The sequence below is a fragment of the Cetorhinus maximus genome, chromosome 8, assembly GCF_964194155.1.
Source record: "Cetorhinus maximus chromosome 8, sCetMax3.hap1.1, whole genome shotgun sequence".
Taxonomy (NCBI): Eukaryota; Metazoa; Chordata; class Chondrichthyes; order Lamniformes; family Cetorhinidae; genus Cetorhinus; species Cetorhinus maximus.
The window spans coordinates 96301367-96322167 of NC_135886.1; the positions used below are offsets into that span (position 1 = coordinate 96301367).

At 46.0% G+C, this 20801-nt stretch overlaps 1 protein-coding gene across 1 annotated transcript; it reads left to right on the forward strand.

The window, feature by feature from the left end:
• Window positions 1–1783: 1783 nt before the first annotated feature.
• LOC144683814 (uncharacterized) lies at window positions 1784–20466 on the forward strand. The gene is made up of 2 exons (XM_078547269.1): window positions 1784–1914; window positions 16474–20466. The coding sequence occupies exons 1-2, from the start codon at window positions 1786–1788 to the stop codon at window positions 17314–17316; spliced, it is 972 nt and encodes a 323-aa protein (XP_078403395.1). The 5' UTR covers window positions 1784–1785; the 3' UTR covers window positions 17317–20466.
• The last annotated feature ends 335 nt before the right edge of the window (window positions 20467–20801 follow it).

Genomic DNA, 20801 nt, shown 5'->3' on the forward strand with positions numbered 1-20801 from the left:
GAAGAGGGTGCTGATTGGCTGACTCTTGGCACCAGCTTCACCCCACCCCTGCTGCAAATAAAATCTCAGCTGCTGCAGGTGGCCCTTGGGTGACCAAACCTCCTGACATTCTCCCCCACTGCTGGTAAAATTGCAGTGGGGGTGGGAGCGGGTGGGTGGGTGTTGGGAATGATGCCACTGGCATGCGCCCAATTTTACGGCTGCGCCACCCCATGCCAACACTCCCCCAGAGGGGGGTGTGGGGGAGGGGAGGTGCATAAAATGCAGCCCTTTATTTCAAGAAGGCAGAATGACAACAATTGGAATCTGATTTTTCAGACTTGGAAAGAACATAAATTTATATGATTCCCTTCATGGCCTCTGGATGTTTGAAAACTCTTCACAGCCAATGAAGTGTAATCACTGTTATAATGTAGGGAAGTAAGGCAGCCAATTTACACACAGTGCAACCCCACAAATATTAACAAGGCAATTCACCAAGTAACCTGTTTTTAGTGGTGTTGTTTGAGGGATAAATGTTGATTAGGACACTGGGTGAATTCTTCTGTTCTTCATTAAGTAGTGCCACATGATCTTTTATACCCACCTGAGAGGGACGGTGTCACCTCCAGCAGTGCAGCACTCCATCAGTACAGCACTGAAGTATCAGCGTTTGCTGAAGTCTTTGGAGTTGGGATCCGTTTCATTTAAATGTATTTTCCCTTAGGGAGTTTCCATTATGGCTGTCAGTACCCTTAACTCCATTTCTCCCTGATAAATCTAACGACCCAAAACATTTTTTGAAAAAAAAATCTTTTGGTGGCCATCTTAGATTATCACCAACTGTGAAATGTAGCGCCGGAGATGGGGTAGGTTGGGCTGGAGGAGGGTGCTGGGTTTAAACTTTCTGATCCACTGTGAGTGGGAGTGGGGGTGGGACAGGGTGAAGCATCCCGATATTGTGCAGGAAACCTGGAAATCAGAGTTTCTCTGCACACTGTGGAGATTTAACTTTCCAGGGGAAGTGTCCGATCCCTGACCCTGGGGTTAGGTGGGGGCCCAATCTTGAGTGGGGGAGTGATCAGAGATCAGGTGTCGTGGTGGGGTCAGAGGCCTCAGGTGTGATCAGAGACCTCAGCGGGGGGGATTGGAGCTTGGAGTTGGGGGACGAATTGGAGGTCTTAGTTTGGTGGAGGCTGGTGGTGGAAATGGGAGGCCTTTTCTGAGGCCTGGGAAACCCGGCTGTCCGCAGTTAAATTTCCATTGGTGGATAAGTATGATGCACATGGCCTCATTATAATATTCAAATTGCCAACCTCCCTCCTGGATTGGCTGCTCAACACTATTAAAACCGGTCATGTAGGTTGGGAGTGGGGTCAGGATTCAGATATTTAGTCCTTTAACCTGTCACTGAACCCAAATCTGCTCATTTTCTGGAGTTAAATGTACCCCCAGCACTTTTTACATAATAAAGAGATTCAAAGTCACAAACAATTAAATGTAGCAATACAACAGGACAATTGGATGATGTGTATATACAATGGCTGTAACATTGGAGGTTACCTACCTATCTATCTACCTAAGCTTCTCTGGATTTATACTCTCAACCATGATCTATGCCCCAGACTAACTATGAACAATGCAAATCTACTCAGATTAGCATATAAACTGAAGATAGCAGTGGAACTTGAATCAGAAGTAATGATTTTGTTTTGTTATGGTACTTTCTGGATATCTTCCCCATTTATGTGCCTGAATAGAGGTCATAAATTTGTTGCCTGTGTTTTCTCTTCCTTCACAGACATGATGTGGATTGCACCTTTGATTGCAGTGCTAGTTTTCATTGGAGGGACAATTATCTGTATTGTTGTGATTTGGATCCTGAAAGAATTTGCTCACCTGCTTTTGACACAGTCACAACTTCCCAAATCCTTGGTATGTAAATCACTTTGTGCTCTAGCTGTCTATATTTGGTCATTTGGAGCTGTTGTACTATCTCGTAAAATTGGATGAATTTTGGGGAACTCATCTCTTCTGTTCAGTCAGTTAAGTTTATCCAGTGAGGTAATTGAGCCTTGAAAATGAGGAGGGTCCCAAGTTCGATCACTGGTCTGTGTTGAATTAGTTGATACAGCTGAGGCAGTGGTACAATAACCTCAATTGCTATTCAGCAGTCTCTGCTGCAAATGTGGGTTGGATTTCTCGGACACCTTGTTCACAGCCCTCCTGGCTGAAAGTCGATTGGGAGCCCACCCATAATAAAGCCAGCTGCCCGGCAGCCACTTTGCTCGTGGCAAGGAATTAATTGGCTCAAGGTAAGACTTCCGCCCCCATCTGGGGAGGTAGTCCTGCCTTAGACAGCTGCCGGCCAGCCTGATGGGCTGGCAGCTCTGTAGTCTCAGCAGTGTCAGGTTCAAGGGAGTGGAAACTGCTGGGACCATAAGCAGTCCCTGGCGAAGAGGAAGTTATGGAGGCAGGCCCCAGTGAGTGGGAAGGTGGGGGAGCTGGGTTTGAGAGGCAGGGGGAGGATTAAAGGGGGAATATTACCTTGAAGGGGGGAATGTCTCTGATAGCTACAGAGACCCCCCAGTTGAAGTACTATCCCCCTCGCCCAACACCAGCCTTCGCAGTAAAAGCTGCCAGGTTAACCGGCTGTTGTGGGCCTTCCCCTGCTGTGTGTAAAAGAGCTGCGGGATGAGGCACTTAAGTAGCCATTAATTGGTAACTTAAGACCCTCAGTAGGCTCGAGGGTGGACAGGTCACCCGACGCCTCAACCGACCCTCATAAAATGGGAGACAGATCGGCGACGGGTGGGAAGGTGATAGACAGACCACACACTGCATTTTATGAGCCTCCACCCCAACTTCAAAAACACTGGTGCGGGAGCATAGAATTCCAGCCCCATGTGTATTGGGTGTTGGAATAGGGCTCCCACAGTCGAATATGGAACAACACCCATGCAAAAAGTGAACACCTTAAGGAGGGGAGAATTAGTGGAAAAAAATTAATTTTGATGAACTTTTAGAATATGAAAAACATATTTGAATTACAGATTTTCTCTGTGAAAGATAAAAGTTACAAACTCTTTACAAACACAACCCAGGTCATTGCAATATTATTGAGTATAATAGCTGCTGTTGACTTAAAATAAAGAATCCTCATGATATAAGGAACAGAGAAGAAAATCTTGTAATTTATTAGGGATAGGGATAATTCCATGAGCCTGGACTGTTGTGTTTTTGTAATAATTGGAAAAAGCTACCTGCTGTTGACAGGCTGTGTTCGAAACCAGCACCACAGACACAGAATATTAGCCTGAATTGCTTTAATAAATGAAAATGAGAGTCAAAAATGGGTAGGTCAGACTTTTCCATTAAAACAGCTAAAATGATGTTGCTTTCTGCTCTAAAAAGGCACTGAATGAATATCTAGTAATGAACAGGAATTAAGGTGATAAGAAATAAACTGGAAAGGGATTATGGTCATCATCTGAAAAAGACATGCAGGAGTGTTTTGAATGGGATTCTTCGTCAGAAGGCTCAGCAGAGAAATCGGTGATCAAATACTAAGGCAGGGATTTTCCATGCCTGCCAGCGTCAGGCTGTGTTCGGTGGTGTGAGTGGACAATATGGCGCGATTGGTTTCACGACAGCGTGAAACCAGTTTGCGACTGTCCGCTTAGCCTGCTGGTGGCAGGCCATGTTTCCCACCATTGGACATCGGGAAGCTCATTGTAATACATCCGAATATCATTATTAGGCCTGCCCGCTGGAATTGTCCCGCCTCGCTAGATTGTCCGCCCACGTCGGCAGGAAAGCACGCCAACGTGTTTCACAACAGCACAGAAAAGGCGTGCACTTGGCGGGCTGCACTTTGGGGGGAACTCAGAGGTGAGTACATAGTAATGTTATGCAGCACTCACCAGGGTTGCCTGTTGGGCTTCAAGTTTTGAGGCTCATTGGGACGGCCAGGGCAGCTCTACAATTGAGGTGACTTGGGGGAGGGGGCTAGGGCTGCCCTGCGGTTGAATGTAGCACACAAGCGTTCAGGGGAGTGGGGCGGAGGGGGGGTGAGGGAAGCGGCAATGCAGTAGGGACACCTGATATAAAGTGCCCATTCCTTTGCAATTGAGACAGTTCAGGCGCAGCCACATTGATATGATTGGAGTCAGGCTTTTAGCTTATCTGCCCACTCAAGCAACGCAGAGGCATCTAAGTGCCACCAAGTGCCCCAGAGCTTTTCACTCCTCGAGCACAGACTGCAAAGTAGTGAGCATTTTCGTGGACTGCAGAACAGTTGGCTGACCGTGCATGTTGTACAATCTCCTTGTTAAAGCTGGCCATGGCTCGGTCACTGCTGGAGGCACTCAACTCACAGCCTCTTGAAATGTCAGCATCCCAGTTTGGACCAGTCTCCTCAATAAGTCAGGCTAACAGACCAGCCATGCAGTGTGGATTAGGCGAATGCCTGCATCTAAGCTGGGAGCACAGCATGCAGTCCAATGGGCAAAGCTGCCGCCAATCGGTCAGGTGGAGTGGGGCGGAGGTGGGTGGGGTTTTGGGCAGCCATGCAGCGCACTAATCTCTGGTTATCCAAGCGGTGGCCAGCACTCTCAGCAAAGCGTTAAGGGGCCTTCACATTTAACCAGGACAGGTTCTTAGTACACCCACACTAACCCATATGTCTTTCTCTTTCACCCTGCAGGAGGAGTACATCAGGATCATGGAGCCTGGTGAACTAGCTGTATGCCTTGTAGCTTACAGAGAGCGAAGGCGATGGAGAAGAGAGCGACTGAGGTGCCTGGCTGTGCAGAGGGAAGAGCAGCACCCTCAGGAAGAAGGGGTGACTGGGGCTGCCGCATATGCCACCGAAGAGCCACAGTGAGCGGTCGCTGGTTGGCGCTTAGCGACACCCAGGGCCTATAAACACTGCCTTTCAGTGGTGAAAAGATGACCGAGAACCAGTGTCACCAAAGACTGCACATGATTAGGGAACTGGTTGGTCACATCTGCCACCTGCTGCAGGATTTGGCACCACGTGGACATGGAGGGCATCCACTGCCAGTGGCAGTGAAAGTGACCGCGGCACTCAATTTCTACGCCAGTGGCTCTTTAAGGGCTCCACAGGTGACCTCTGTGGAGGGTGCCTCCAGATTCCTCTTCAGGGCTTGATTGGAGGCCTTGGGTCGTGGATTCCGTCGGCTGTTTCCCAGATGTGCCTGCAGAAGCAAGTGGAGATGATTAGTGCATGGCAGTTGCCTGTGAAAGAGGACACATCACTCACAGCATGGTTGTCTGATGGATGTTGCACTGCTGGACCCTCACTTGGTAAAGCAGCGCTGACCTCACCGTCAGAACAGGAACAGTCCAGATCCTTGCCGGCCAGCTGGATGGTTCTGTTTTCAAAGTCCGTGAGGACCTTGATTTCAGGCGTTCCTCCACTGGTCTGCAACCTCTCCCTGTTGTTGTGTACCAGCTCAACCTGCATGAATAGAGATGGGTAGAGTGTAAGCAGGATGCCTGTCAGGCCAGATGATAAGTATGCCTGGCCTGTGTGGGTGGTGCGTGGTCCCATGGACCGGATGACGACAATGAAGGTGTGTGTGAGAGAGTGAATGGCGGTGGCAGTGAGTGAAGGTCGTGTAGATGTGTGATGGGTTTGTGAGCATGTCAGTTGAGAGTGTGAGAAGAGTAACTTCCCCTGGTGGAAGGGAATAGATCATTCATCCTCTTGCGGCACTGGATGGTTGTCCTCTTTTGAATGGCGTTGGCGCTGACCACTGCTGCCACCACCTCCCAAGCCTAGTTGGTCATGCCGCTGCCTATCTTACGGCCACAGCGGGGGTAGAGGACATCGTGACGGGCCTCCACATCAACCAAAAGGTGTTCCAGTGACGCATCACTAAACCTGGGGGTTGCAGTCTTTTTGCCTTTCGTGGACATCCTCCCAGCAACAGTTGTGGGCTGGGAGCACTGAGGTGCGTGTGCACGGCTGGACTTTAAATATGGCGCCCAGTGTTCTGATGCGGCGAGGTGATGGCGTGATGGGCAAATGAGAGCCCGCACGCCATGGAAATGGCGTGTTTCCCGGGAATGCATAAGTAATGCGGCAGGTTTGGGACGATACGTCGTAAAAACCCACCACTCGCTACTGCACTTAGTGCAAACCTGGGACGATTCCGCTCTAAGGAAGAAAAGACTCCCCAAAACGTTTCACCTGCACTGAGTTCACTTCTGATTGATATGAATGCTTGGCAGGCAACCATGGAAACTGTTTTGCCTGCTGCAAGATCCCATAAACAACAATGAGATGGTTAGTTGACATGTGGGAGTTCTTATGGCGCAGTGGTAGTATCCCCACCTCTCAGCCAGCAGCTCTGGTTTCAAGTGCCATTTCAGGGCTTGATGGCTACGGAAGGTGTGTTTGAAACATGGCCAAACACTTTGCTTATCAGCCTGTAAATCTTTCCAATACATCTGATGGCAGGTGGTAAGAGCAGGAGAGTTTCCTGGTCAGCCATACTGCAGAAGGCAATGGCAAACCACTGCCAAGCATAATCATGGACCAATCCTATGGACGTTCACAGGTGCCAATGCCCTTAGGGCACGGTATAAGGAGGAGGAGGAGTTAATGTCTTGCTGGATGCAGAATGAAGTAGATGTATTCAAAGTGCATGTTTTGATTAACAGTTTTGTTATTCTGCTGTCATTGAAAAGTAATATAACATGTGGCCAGCTTGCACAACAAGAAAAACAGGTTCCATGTGGATTTATTATGGATATGGATACAAACAACAAACAGCTTGTCACAAGGCATTTCACAGAGGCATGAGGAAATGAAAATCCAGCCAAATAACACTGATGGGTGGGGCATTCCAGGAAGTTAACACAGTGACGATGAAGGGGCAGCATATGTTTAGTGAGAGAATTTCAGATCATGAGGATTAGGCAGCTGATGGTGTGTGCAAGGAGAGGGGATGCATAAGAGGTTGGAGCCAGAGGAATGGAAATAACGGGAGAGATGCACACGTGTTATGATGGAGATGGTTCCAGAGATAAAGAAGGTAGAAAGGGATTTAAAGACAAGGAAGATCATTTTAAATCCGAGGTGTCAGCTAGTCATCAACAGTTTGGATGAGCTGGAGTTTATGAAGGATATGAAGCTGGCCAGGAGAGTATTGGAGATAAAAGCAAAATACTGTGGATGCTGGAAATCTGAAACAAAAACAGAAAATGCTGGAAAACCCTTCTGAAAAAACATTAACTCTGTTTCTCTCTCCACAGATGCTGTCAGACCTGCTGAGTTTTTCCAGTATTTCCTGTTTTTGTTTGAGAGTATTGGATATATTGGGCCCAATACTTACAGTGGTAGGATTTCCACGCCTAGGTTGGTGGGGGCAGAGTTTTGGTCTGTGATATTTGTGTTTTTTAACAGGTTTCCTGGCTGATAGATAGGCCTGGCTCCGTGGGATGGGGAACACCACAAAAAGGCTGCAGCTCTAGGAGCAGCTCCCTTTCCTGCTACTAGGGGTAGAGATTGTGAGGTTGGGATGAGGGAGTGATGGCACAGCATAGTTTGAATGGTTGGAGGGGTGATCATGGCGAGTGATTGGGGGTTTGGAAGTGCCGGTGATTGAGGCAGAGTGGGGTGGCGGGGGGAGGTCAATGATAGCAGGGGCGGGTAGGTGAATACATAGTGGCTGATGACCTTAGAGAGGTCACTGATTACGGGGAGTCATAGATGATTTTTGGAGGATGTCTGACTGGGAGGAGGATCAGTGATTACGAGGAGGGTTAGTGATTGCGGGAGGGAGCGACTATGGTGGGGAGGCTGGATGATCATTGGCGCGGGGTGGTATTTCCAGCAGTGCCGATCATGGGCTGGGTCAGTGATATAGCACGGTGAGGTGAGTGATCACACTCTGCTGCCTGGCCTCCCTTCATTGCTTGGTAGTCCCACCAGGAGGTGGTGGCTGTTGTCAGCAATGCACCCACCCAAAGCCCTGGATCGTCCAGGGACCTTGGTAACAAGCAACTGACGGCGGGAGGGGATTGCAGGTTGGAGTCGCGGTGTATGTGGGGGCTGTTGGCAGGAAGTGCGTGGGGGGGTGGCTCTCAATGGGTTCCCATCTTCCCAATGCTGGGTCCCTCAATCAGGCAATAAATGCCTTTGAACAGGGCCCTCCATCCCCCCACCCACCCCCACCGCCCAGGAAGCTTGCAACCAGCCCTGACAAGGTTTATGTCTTGGGCTTTCCACATGGTGGTTTCCCCTGCCTAATGTTGGGTGAGTACCAGTGACGGCAGGACGGTGCGCGGGGTGGGAAGGCCTTTCAGTCACAGGCTTAATAGGGGCAGAAGCTTGAAAGTGGTAGGGTCCCCACCTGCCATCCACCCGCTTGATTAAATGCCTCGCTCCACCTCCCAGCCACCAATCTTGTCCTGGGAAAGGGCATTAAATTCTCCCCTTTGTGCCCTCCGCACCACTTGCTTTCCCACCTATTTATGCAGCATTTGCAAATTTGACTACAATACAGTTGGCCTCTTTATCCAAGCCATTGATACAGATTGTAAATAGTTGCAGCCCCAGCACTGATACATGTGGCACCCCACTATTTCCAATTTGCCAACATGAAAATGACCCATTCATCTGACTGTCTGTTTCCTGTTCGCTAGCCAATCCTCTATCCATACTAATACATTACTCCCAACATCATGAGTTCTTATCCTGTGCAGTAACCTTTTATGTGGTAACTACTTGAAATTTTTAAAAAATTCATTTATGGTATGTGGGTGTCGCTGGCTAGGCCAGCATTTATTGCCCATCCCCAACTGCCCTTGAGAAGGTTGTGCTGTGCTGCCTTCTTGAACTGGAGCAGTGCCTGTGATGTAGTTATACCCATAGTGCTGTTAGGGAGGGTGTTCCAGGATTTTGACCCAGCGACAGTGAGGGAATGGCAAAATGTTTCCAAGTCAGGATAGTGAGTGGCTTGGAGGAGAACTTCCAGCTGGTGGTGTTCCCATGTATCTGCTGTCCTTGTCCTTCTACATGGTGGTGCTCTTGGGTTTGGAAGCTGCTGCCTAAGGAGCCTTGGTTAGTTCTTGCTGTGCATCTTGTAGATGCTACACATTGCTGCCACTGCTCATCGGTGGGGCAGGGAGTGGATGTTTGTGGATGTGAAGCCAATCAGACAGGCTGGACATTGCCCAGGTTTTGCTGTATTTGGATATGGACTGCTTCAGTATCTGAGGAGTCGCGAATAGTGCTGAACATTGTGCAATCATCAGTGAACATTCCCACTTCTGACCTTATGATGGAAGGAAGGTCATTGATGAAGCAGCTGAAGATGGTTGAGCCTAGGACACTACCCTGAGGAACTCATACAGTGATATCCTGGAACTGAGATGATTGACCTCCAACAACCACAACCATCTCCCTTTGTGCTAGGTGTCACTCCAACCAGCAGAGTATTTCCCCCCGATTCCCATTGACTCCAGTTTTGCTGGGGTTCCTTGATGCCACACTTGGTTAAATGCTGCCTTGATGTCAAGGGCAGTCATTCTCACCTCATCTTGAAAGTTCAGCTCATTTGTCCATGTTTGAACCAAAGCTGTAATGAGGTCAGAAGCTGAGTGATGCTGGTGGAACCCAAACTGAGTGTCAGTGAGCAGGTTATTGCTAATCAGGTGCCATTTGATAGCACTGTTGGTGACCCCTTCCATCACTTTACTGATGATGGAGAGTAGACTGATTGAGCAGTAATGGCTGGATTGGGTTTGTCTTGCTTTTTATGTACAGGACATACCTGGGTAATTTTCCATATTGCTGAGTAGATGCCTGTGTTGTAGCTGTATTGGAACAGCTCAGCTAGGGGCCCGGCAAGTTCTAGAGTACAACTCTTCAGTGCTATTGCAGGAATAGTGTCAGGGCCTATAGCCTTTGCAGTATCCAGTGCCTTCAGCCATTTCTTGATATCACTTGGAATGAATCAAGTTGACTGAAGACTGGCATCTATGATGCTGGGGACCTCTGGAGGAGGCCGAGATGGATCACCCAGTCGGCACTTATGGCTAAAGATTGTAGCCAGTTCTTCAGCCTTATCTTTTGTACTGATGTGCTGGGCTCCCCCATCATTGAGGATGGGGATATTTGTGGAGCCTCATCCTCCAGTGAGTTGTTTAATTGTCCACCACCATTTATGACTGGATGTGGCAGGACTGCAGAGCTTAGATCTGATCTGTTGGTTGTGGGATCACTTAGCTCTGCATATCACTTGCTGTTTATGCTGTTTGGCACGCAAGTAGTCCTGTGTTGTAGCTTCACCAGGTCCACACCACATTTTTAGGTATGCCTGGTGATCCTCCTGGCATAGGCTCCTGAACGCTTCTTTGAATGAGGATTAATCCCCTGGTTTGGTGGTAATGGTAGATTGGGGGATATGCCGGGCCATGAGGTTACAGGTTGTGTTTGAGTATGAGTTTGAGTTGTGCTGCTGCTAATAGCCCATGCCATGTCACCTCTGCTGGGTCTGTCCTGCCGGTGGGACAGGACATACCCAGGGATGGTGATGGTGGTGTCTAGGACATGATCTGTAAGGTCTGATTCTGTGAGCGTGAATATGTCAGGCTGTTGCTTGAATAGTCTGTGAGACAGCTCTCCCAATTTTGGCACAATACCCCAGATGTAAGTAAGGAGGACTTTGAAGGATCGACAGGGCTGGATTTGCCATTGTCATTTCCAGTGCCTAGGTTGATGCCTAGCGGTGCGGAGCCGATCGTGGGCGGCAGTCGGCTGCACGACCTCCCCCGCCCCTGCCGAGCACCCCCGCCAAGAGCAAAATCCTGCCCTTTGTGTTTCATGCGCAAGAACACCCAGATCCCTATGTGTTGCACTTTTTTGGAGACTCTCCATTTAAATAATAGTCTGTCTTTTGATTCTTCCTACCAAAGTGCATGACCTCACACTTTCCTCCATCTGCCAAGTTTTTGCCCACTCACTCAATCTATCTATAACCCCTTGCAGATTCCTTATGTCCTCATCACAATATGCCCTCCCACCTATTTTTGTATCATCAGCAGATTTGGATCCATTACACTCTGCTCCTTTCTCCAAGTCATTCATTTGGATAGTAAATAATTGAGGCCCTAGGACTGATCCTTGTGGCACTCCTAGTTATGTCTTTCCAACCTGAAAAAGTCCCATTAATGCCGACCCATTAATCCCAATTCTCTGTCTCCTGTGTGTTAACCAATCCTCAATCCATGCTAATACATTATCCCCAATACTGTGAGCTCCTATCTTGTGCAATAACTTTTTATGTGGCACCTTATCGAATGCCTCCTGGAAATCCAAATACACTACATCTACTGGTTCCCCTTTATCAACTCTGCTTGTTATAACTTCAAAGAACTCTAGCAAATTTGTCAAACATGATTTCTCTTTCACAAAACCATGTGGACTCCGTTTGATTACGTTAAGCTTTTCTAAATGTCCTGCTATTTTTTCCTTATTAATGGACTCTAGCATTTTACCAACTACAGATGTTAGGCTGTTTGGCCTATAGTTTCCTGCTTTTTGTGTCCCTCCCTTCTTGAATAGAGGTGTCACATTAGCAATTTTCCAATCCGCTTGGACCCTCCCGGAATCTGGTGAGTTCTCGGATATATCAACCAATGCCTCCACTAGCTCTGCAGCAACTTCCTTTAAAACCCTTGGATGCAGGCCATCAGGTCCTGGTGACCTGTCTGCTTTTAGTCCCATTAGTTTGTCAAATACTTTGTCCCATGTGATAGAGACTGTTAGACGGTCTTTCCTCCCATTAGCTCCTTGCTTATCTGATATCATTAGGATGTTTATAGTGTCCTCCACCATAAAGGCTGATGCAAAATATTGGTTTAAATTATCTGCCATTTCCATGTTCCCTGTTATCAATTCTCCAGTCGCATCCTCCAAGGGTCCAATGCTCACTTTAGCCAATCTCTTTCTTTTTATATACCAGTAGAAGCTCTTGCTGTTTGTTTTTATATTTCTAGCCAATTTACTTTCATAATCAATTTCCTCCCTCTTTATTAGCTTTTTAGTCATCCGCTGCTGGTTCCAAAAAAGTTCCTAATCCTCTGGCCTACCACTAGTTTTCACCACTTTGTATGCCTTAGTTTTTGATTGGATACTCTCCTTGACCACCTTTGTTAACCGTGGGTGGTTCATCCTTCTCATTGAATCCTTCTTTTTGACAGGGATAAATTTTTGCTGAGTGTTATGAAATATCTGCTTAAACCCCTGACCTTCCTCTTAGTCTATTTTCCCAGCCCACTTTAGACAACTGTTTCTTTATACCTTTGTAATTGTCCTTATTTAAGTTGAGGACACTGGTTTGAGACCCGAGTTGCTCGCCCCCAAACTGAATTTGAAATTCTACCATGTTGTGATGATCGCTACTCCCTAGAGTATCCTTAACTATGATATCTCTTATTAATTCCACCTCATTACACATTATTAGATCTAAAATAGCCTGTTCCCAGGTAGGTTCTGCAACGTATTGCTCTAAGAAACAATCCCTGATGTACTCTACAAAATTTGTCTTCCATATTAACCCTGCCAATCTGATTTGTCCAGTCAATACGCAGATTAAAATCACCCATGACAATTGTTGCGCCCTTCTTACATGCCTCCATTATTTGCCGATTTATACTTTGTCCAACATAGAAACATAGAAAATAGGAGCAGTAGGCTATTCGGCCCTTCGAGCCTGCTCCACCATTCATTATGATCATGGCTGATCATCCAACTCAATAGCCTGCTCCCACTTTCTCCCCATATCCTTTGATCCCTTTCGCCCCAAGAGCTATATCTAACTCCTTCTTGAAAACATACAATGTTTTGGTCTCACCTACTTCCTGTGGTAGCAAATTCCACAGGCTCACCACTCTCTGGGTGAAGAAATTTCTCCTCATCTCAGTCCTAAATGGTCTACCCTGTATCCTCAGACTGTGACCCCTGGTTCTGGACTCCCCCACCATTGGGAACATCCGTCCTGTATCTACCCTGTCTAGTCCTGTTAGAATTTTATAGGTTTCTATGAGATCCCCCCTCATTCTTCTGAACTCCTGCGAATACAATCCTAAACGACTCAATCTCTCCTCATATGTCTACATTGAGGCAACTCTTTAGGGGCCTATAGATGACTCCCACCCATCACTTCTTCCCCTTGCTATTCCTTATTTCCATCCAAACTGATTCCACATCATGATCTATTGCACCTATATCACTACTCACCACTGCATTGATACCTTCCTTTATTAACAGAGCTAGCCCACCTCTGTTTCCTTTTTGCCTATTTCTCTGGAACATCAAATACCCTTGGATATTGAGTTTCCTGTTTCTGCAACCACGTCTCTGTAATAGCTATCAAGTCATATTCATTTATTTCTATTTGTGCTGTCAACTCATCTATCTTGTTACAAATGCTGCGTGCATTCAGATAAAGAGCCTTAAGATTTGACTTTTTAACCATTATTGCTCATTCTGGTTCTGATTTCTGCTGCACTCTTCTGCTTATATTTTCTGCCCCTTCCTGTCACACTTTGATTATCGTTCACCTCTTCACTACCCTGCATCCCTACTCTCTTGTTTCTTTTTGATTTTTTAAAAACTTCCCTTCACTTGAACCCTCCCCCCTCACTAATTAGTTTAAAGTCCTATCTACGATCTTAGTTATACGATTCGCCAGGACACTGGTCCCAGCATGGTTCAAATGAAGCCTGCCCCAATGGAACAGCTCCCTCCTTCGCCAGTACTGGTGCCAGTGCCCCATGAATTGGAACCCATTTCTCCCACACCAATCTTTCAGCCACGCATTTACCTCTCTAATCTTATTTACCTTACGCCAATTTGCATGTGGCTCAGGTAGTAATCCGGAGATTATTACCTTTTGTAGTTCTGCTTTTTAATTTAGCCCCAAACTGCTCGTAGTCCCTCGGCACAACCTCTTTCCTAGTCCTACCTATGTCATTGGTACCTACGTGGACAACTGGATCCTCCCCCTCCCACTCCAAGCTCCTCTCCAGCCTGGAAGAGGTGTCCTTAACCTTGGCATTAGGTAGGCAACACAGCCTTCGGGACTCTCTATCTTTGCTGCAGAGAACAGAATCTATTCCTCTAACTATGCTATCCTTTGTTACTACCACGTTTCTCTTTTTTTCCCCCCACTTGAATGGCGCTCTGTACCATGGTGCTGTGGTCAGTTCACTCATCCTCCCTGCAGTCTGTGCCCTGGGGAGCAAGAATCTTGTACCTATTGGACAAGGGCGCTGGCTGAGGCTCCTCCAAAGCTACATTTTGGATCTCCATACCTGCCTCACTCACAGTCACACCCTCTTGTTCCTGACCACGGTCCAAATTTGATGTAATTAATCTAAGGGGTGGGACTGTCTCCTGAAGCACAGTGTCCAGGCACCTCTCCCTCTCCCTGATGTCTCACAGTTTCCGCAGCTCGGACTCCAGCTCATCAATTCTGAGCCGAAGTTCCTCGAGCAGCACTTGCTGCAGATGTGGTCATAGAAAATAAGAGCAGGAGTGGCCCATTTGGTCCTTCGAGCCTGCTCCACCATTCATTATGATCATGGCTGATCATCCAACTCAATAGCCTGCTCTCACTTTCTCCCCATATCCTTTGATCCCTTTCGCCCCAAGATCTATATCTAACTTCTTGAAAACATACAATGTTTTGGCCTCAACTACTTTCTGTGGCAGCGAATTCCACAGGCTCACCACTCTCCGGGTGAAGAAAGTTCTCCTCATCTCAATCCTAATGGTCTACCCCATATCCTCAGACTGTGACCCCTGGTTCTAGACTCCCCCACCATCGGGAACATCCTTCCTGCATCTGCCCTGTCTAGTCCTGTTAGAATTTTATAGGTTTCTATGAGATGCCCCCTCATTCTTCTGAATTCTAGCGAATATAATCCTAACCGACTCAATCTCTCCTCATATGTCAGTCCCGCCATCCCAGGAATCAGTCTGGTAAACCTTCGCTGCACTCCCTCTATAGCAAGAACATCCCTCCTCAGATAAGGAGACCAAAACTGCGCACAATATTCCAGGTGTGGTGTCACCAAGGCCCTGTATAATTTCAGCAAGACATCCCTGCTCCTGTACTCGAATCCTCTCGCTATGAAGGCCAACATACCATTTGCCTTCTTTACCGGCTGCTGCACCTGCATGCTTACCTTCAGCAACTGGTGTACGAGGACACCCAGGTCTCGTTGCACATCATCTCTCAATTTATAGCCATATTATATATATTTATAGTCACCGTGGATTGCACCGGTTCCCCACATACTACAGCTGCAACACATAACCTGTCCAGCTATCTCTATTCTACTTTATCAAGTAATTTGGATGTTAAATATTTTAGAAGTGAATTTCTTAACTGTACTCTTCAGCTGTAATAACACCTCCTGATTTAAACTACTTAGTCAATCAAAAGAGACCCAGAAGAGATACCACCAATCACCTACCTGTTTTCCTTTGTTGTCACACTTTGGCTCTGACAGGTAGAAAAAGGTCCTCCTCTCGCATTCTCCTCTAGGTGCTGCTGACTGCCTGTCCCAGGGTCCTCCTCTCGCACTCTCCTCTGAAAGAACTCTAATACATTTGTCAAACACTATTTCCCTTTCATAAAATCATGTTGACTGTGCCAGATTTTATGATGATTTTCTAAATATCCTGTTACTACTTCCTTAATAATGGATTCCAGTATTTTCCCATTGGCAGACGATAGACTAACTGGGCTATAGGTTCCTGCTTTCTTTCTCCTTCCTTTCTTGAATAGGGGGATTACATTTGTGGTTTTCAAATCCACTGTGACCTTTCCAGAATCTAGGGAATTTAGAAAGTTTGCAGCCATGACATCTACTATCTCTGTAGCCACTTCTTTTAAGGCCCTGGGATGCAGGCCATCAGGTCCAGGGGACTTGTCAGCCATTAGCTGCATTAGTTTTCATAGTACTTTTTCTCTAGCGATAGAGATTATTTTTAGTTCCTCCCTCCCTTTCTCCCCTTGATTTTCTAATATTCTTGGGATGTTTTTTGTCTTCTACCATGAAGATGAATAAAATATACTTGTTCGAGGTGTCTGCTATTTCCTTGTTTCCCATTATTAATTCCCCAGTCTCTTCTAAGGAATCAGCACTTACTTTAGCTACTCTCTTCCTTTTTATGCACTTGTTGAAGTTCTTACTGTTCGTTTTTATATTTTCTGCAAGTTTACTGTCATAATTCTCATTCCTCCCCCTTAGTAGAAGATAAGAAGGAGTAATGCACCATGACCACAGCCCCCTAGCATCCCCTGTATCGATGAACATTTGATCATTAATCCAGATGAACAGTTGTTTATAGGGTTGAGCTATAACTAAACAGATATATTCCTTTTCTAGTGAATGTTCACACAAATAACCATTGAAACTAAGGAAATGTCTTTCTTATCTGAACAGGTCATTATTTCTGAGGATCTACATGTGAACCTACATTGCAATGAGCTGGGTGAGAATCTAGAAGGTGACCACATCTCATTCCTTACACAAGATGATCGCTCAAATGATTATCAGTTGAAATGTCAGAGCTCAGATCTTGCCAGCAAAGTACAGCACACCTCACATAACTGTGTGACTGACACAGATGAAAGCACTTTCTACCAAAGTAACGGTTTGAGTATCAAAGGCTATGAGCATAACAGCCTCATGAAAGAAACAGATGTCTGCATGTATAGGGGTATTGGGAGCCTTCTGCCCTACAGACAATCATCTATTGAAAATAGAGACAGTAAAAGCCCCTCTCAGCAGAATAGTCCTGCAATCCCAGTCCCCCATAATTTACAGTACCAACAGCTTTCAAGTTTAAAAGATACCGAAGAAACGAGAAGCAGCAACGTTGATGAAAATGATCCAATGCTAAAGAATTTGCTACATGGTCTTGATACTTTGCAGAAAATTCAAGTAGAGACCACAAGTGCAGAGTTTTGGAAATGGGAAGATGTTCCTCTGAGTTCAGTAAAACTTTCCTTTAACGACAACTCCGAAAGAGGCAATCCTGAAGTCAGTACATGTGGGGACGAAACGCCTGATTTGTTAAGCATTGATGACTTGTGTTCCCAATTTACTTGTCACTTGACAGCAGCTACTGATCAGTCTCTAAATGGCAATCAGGAATACCGAGCACAATCGATAAAACTACCTCAAATTATAAATGATTATGAATTTCAGAACATGCTTCAAAAGTCAATCTTTCATATCTCTGAAATAAAAACAGAAAATGCTGGAAAAACTCAGCAGGCCTGACAGCATCTGTGGAGTGAGAAACAGAGTTAATATTTCGAGTCCGTATGACTCTTCTTCAGAACTTTTTTCATATCTCTGAGCCTGGAAGTGTGCAATTCTCTGAGTATAGACTGAAAATTGGTTTAAGGTGTACCAATGAACTAAAGTTTGGGCTCATTTTGAAACCAGAAAGGTTTCAAACCAGAATGTCTCGACTGTTGAAATTGGAAGAAATATTCAACTTTGTTCCTAGTTTTTGATAAAAAAAAAAAATTTGTTTTTCTAAAGTGATATTCTGGATGTGTTCTGGAAGAAATAGTTTAGACATATCATTAGGAGTGTAAAAGGTATATGTCACGTTTTTAAATGCAGTTTTCCAATCCTATTGGTGCCAAAATTTGTACAAAAGTGTGACTTTTTTTTAAGCTTATTCAACGGAGTGACCATGATTCATGCGTGGGTCTTGACAGAAGGTGTCAGCTATTTGACAAGGATGGGTATCGCAGCAAGCCTGATCTGCACCTCCAAGTTCCACATCAGCATAGTATCAATAGCGAATAGATAGCCATCAGGAGTTGAAACCATGTTCCATTCCCTTACCCAAGGGGTATTGAGAGGAGCTAGAGTGATCCTTTCCACATTGACCCTCACTGAGATCAGTTAAATTCAAAATAACTTTGCCTGGGACTAGATTATGGAATCTAATCTTGATGGCTCAGATATGCACTGGTTAATGTCAGAGGAAGGCCAGTTACTATCAGAAGACTAAGATGATTGTCTCTTTTCATATTAATAGTAAATTATAGTGTTTTTTTTAGTTATTCATTCATGGGATGTGGGCAATTATTGCTGATACCTAAATGCCCTTGAGAAGGTGATGGTGAGCTGCTCTCTTGACCTGTTGCAGTCCATGTGGTGCAGGTATACCCACAGTGCTGTTAGGGAGGGAGTTCCAGGATTTTGACCCAACAACAGTGAAGGAATGGCGATATAATTCTAAATCAGGATTGTGAGTGGCTTGGAGGGGAACTAGCATGTGATGGTGTTCCCATGTGTCTGCTGCCCTTGTCCTTCCAGGTGGTAGGTGTCACGGGTTTGGAAGGTGCAGTGGAAGGAGCCTTGGTGAGTTGCTGAAGTACATCCTATATATGGTACACTCTGCTGCTCCTGTGTACTGCTAGTGGAGGCGGTGAATGTTTAAATTGATGGATGGCATGCCGATCGAGAGGGCTGCTTTGTCCTGGATGGTGTTGAACTTCTTCAACCCTGTTGCAGCTGCACTCATCCAGGCTAATGGAAAGTGTTCAGTTCGGAATTATGCCTTACTGATGGTGAGCAGGGGAGTCAGGTGGTAAGCTGCTCACTTCAGAATTCCCAGTTTTTGTAGCCACGGTATTTAAGTCACTGGTCCAGTTAAGTTTCTGCTCAATTGTAACCCCTAAGATGTCAATAGTAGGGAATTCGGTGATGGTAATGCCATTGAATGTCAGGAGATTTGGTTAGATTCTCTCTTGTTGGAATTGATCATTGTCTGGCACTTGTATGACATGAATGTTATGTTCCGCTTATCAGCCCAAGCCTGAATGTTATCCAGGGGGAGAATTTTCTCCCCATTGTGGGGGGGGGTTGGCGGGGCCCGGCGCAGGTGGGTGCGCAGCCGGTTGCCGCCTGTGATTGGCTGGGTGACGCCATTTTATGTGGGCGGCCAATTAAGGCCCGTCCAGCATGATGTGCACCCAGAAGCACTGAGCGCTCCCTGTGCAGACGGGCATTGTGGGGGGGAGGTTGCCTGAGTTGGGGAGAGAGCTGCCTCAGGAAGATTAGTTTAAGTTCTGAAAATTTTAATAAAGAAAAATTAATAATTTAAGACATGTCCCCTCATGTGAAAGTGTCACATGAGTTGCGTCACGTCTATGAATGTTATTAAAAATTTTAATAAAACTTTAAATACTTTCATGAAACCTCATCTCGCCCGTGGATGAGGTTTCATGAAAAATGCGAAGGCCACCTGGGCTTTTCACCTGCCCGCCAACCTTAAGATCGGAAGGGCAGCTCAGTTTATTGTTTTCATTGATATTTAAATGGCCTTAAGGCGGCATTCCTGCCAAAATAAAAATCTGAATGACGCGCGGTGACATCGGAATGCATGCCCCGCCCCCGCTCGCCGAGCCGAAAATTCTGGCCCACGTCTTTCTGTAGATGGACAGGGACTGCTTCAGTATCTGAGGAACTGCAAATGGTACTAAACATTGTGCAATTAGCAAACACCCCACATCTGATCTTATGATAGAGGGAAGGTTATTGATGAAGCAGCTGCAGGTGTTGGGCTGAGGACACTATCCTGATGAACTCATGTAGCGATATCCTGGGACTGAAATAATTGGCCACCAACAACAACAATCATGCTCCTTTGTGCTAGGTACAACCCCAATCAGTGGAGAGTTTTCCCCCTGGTTCCCATTGACTTCAGTTTTGCTAGGGCCCCTTGAGGGCAGTCACTCTCACCTCACTTCTTGCGTTTAGCTCTTTAGCCCATATTTGTACGAAGGCTGTCATGAGGCCAGGAGCCTAGTGACCCTGACAGAACCAAAACTGAGCATCAGTGACAGGCTATTTCTGTGTAAAGACTGCTTGATAGCACTGTCAGCAACACCTTTGCTGATAATTGAGAGGAGGTTGGGGCAGAAATTGGCTGGATTTATTTGCCCTACTTTTGTGGATAGGGTATACCTGGGCAATTTTCCATATTGTCAGGTAGACGCCAGTGTTGTAGCTGTACTGAAACAGTTTGGCTAGGGGTGCGGCTGTTTCTGGAGCTCAAGTCTTCAGTACTATTGCTGAGATAGTAACCAGAACCAGGGGTCACAGTCTGAGGATTTGGGGTAGACCATTTAGGACTGAGATGAGGAAAAATTTCTTCATCCAGAGAGTGGTGAGCCTGTGGAATTCGTTACCACAGAAAGTAGTTGAGACCAAAACATTGTATATTTTCAAGAAAGAGTTAGATATAGCTCTTGGGGCGAAAGGAATCAAAGGATATGGGGAGAAAGCAGGAGCAGGCTATTGAGTTGGATGATCAGCCATGATCATAATGAATGGCGGAGCAGGCTCGAAGGGCCGAATGGCCTACTCCTGCTCCTAGTTTCTATGTTTCTGTGTTTCTATATTGTTAGGGCCCATAGCTTTTGTAGTAACCAGTGTCTTCAGCCATTTCTTGATATCACGTGAAGTGAATCAAATTGGCTGAAGATTGGAATTAAAGCAGAAAATGATGGAAATACTCAGCAGGTCTGGTAGCATCTGTGGAGTGAGAAACAGTCAATGCTTGGAGCCAAATATGGTTTCTTCAGAACTAGGATTATAGAAACTATAGAAATTACTGAAATTGAACTATATTAAATATGGGTGAAGATTGGCATCTGTGATGCTGGGACCTCAGAAAAAGGCCTTATCTATGTACCATGCAGTGGTAGATCAAAGCAATATCTATTTACTCATTTATCTGT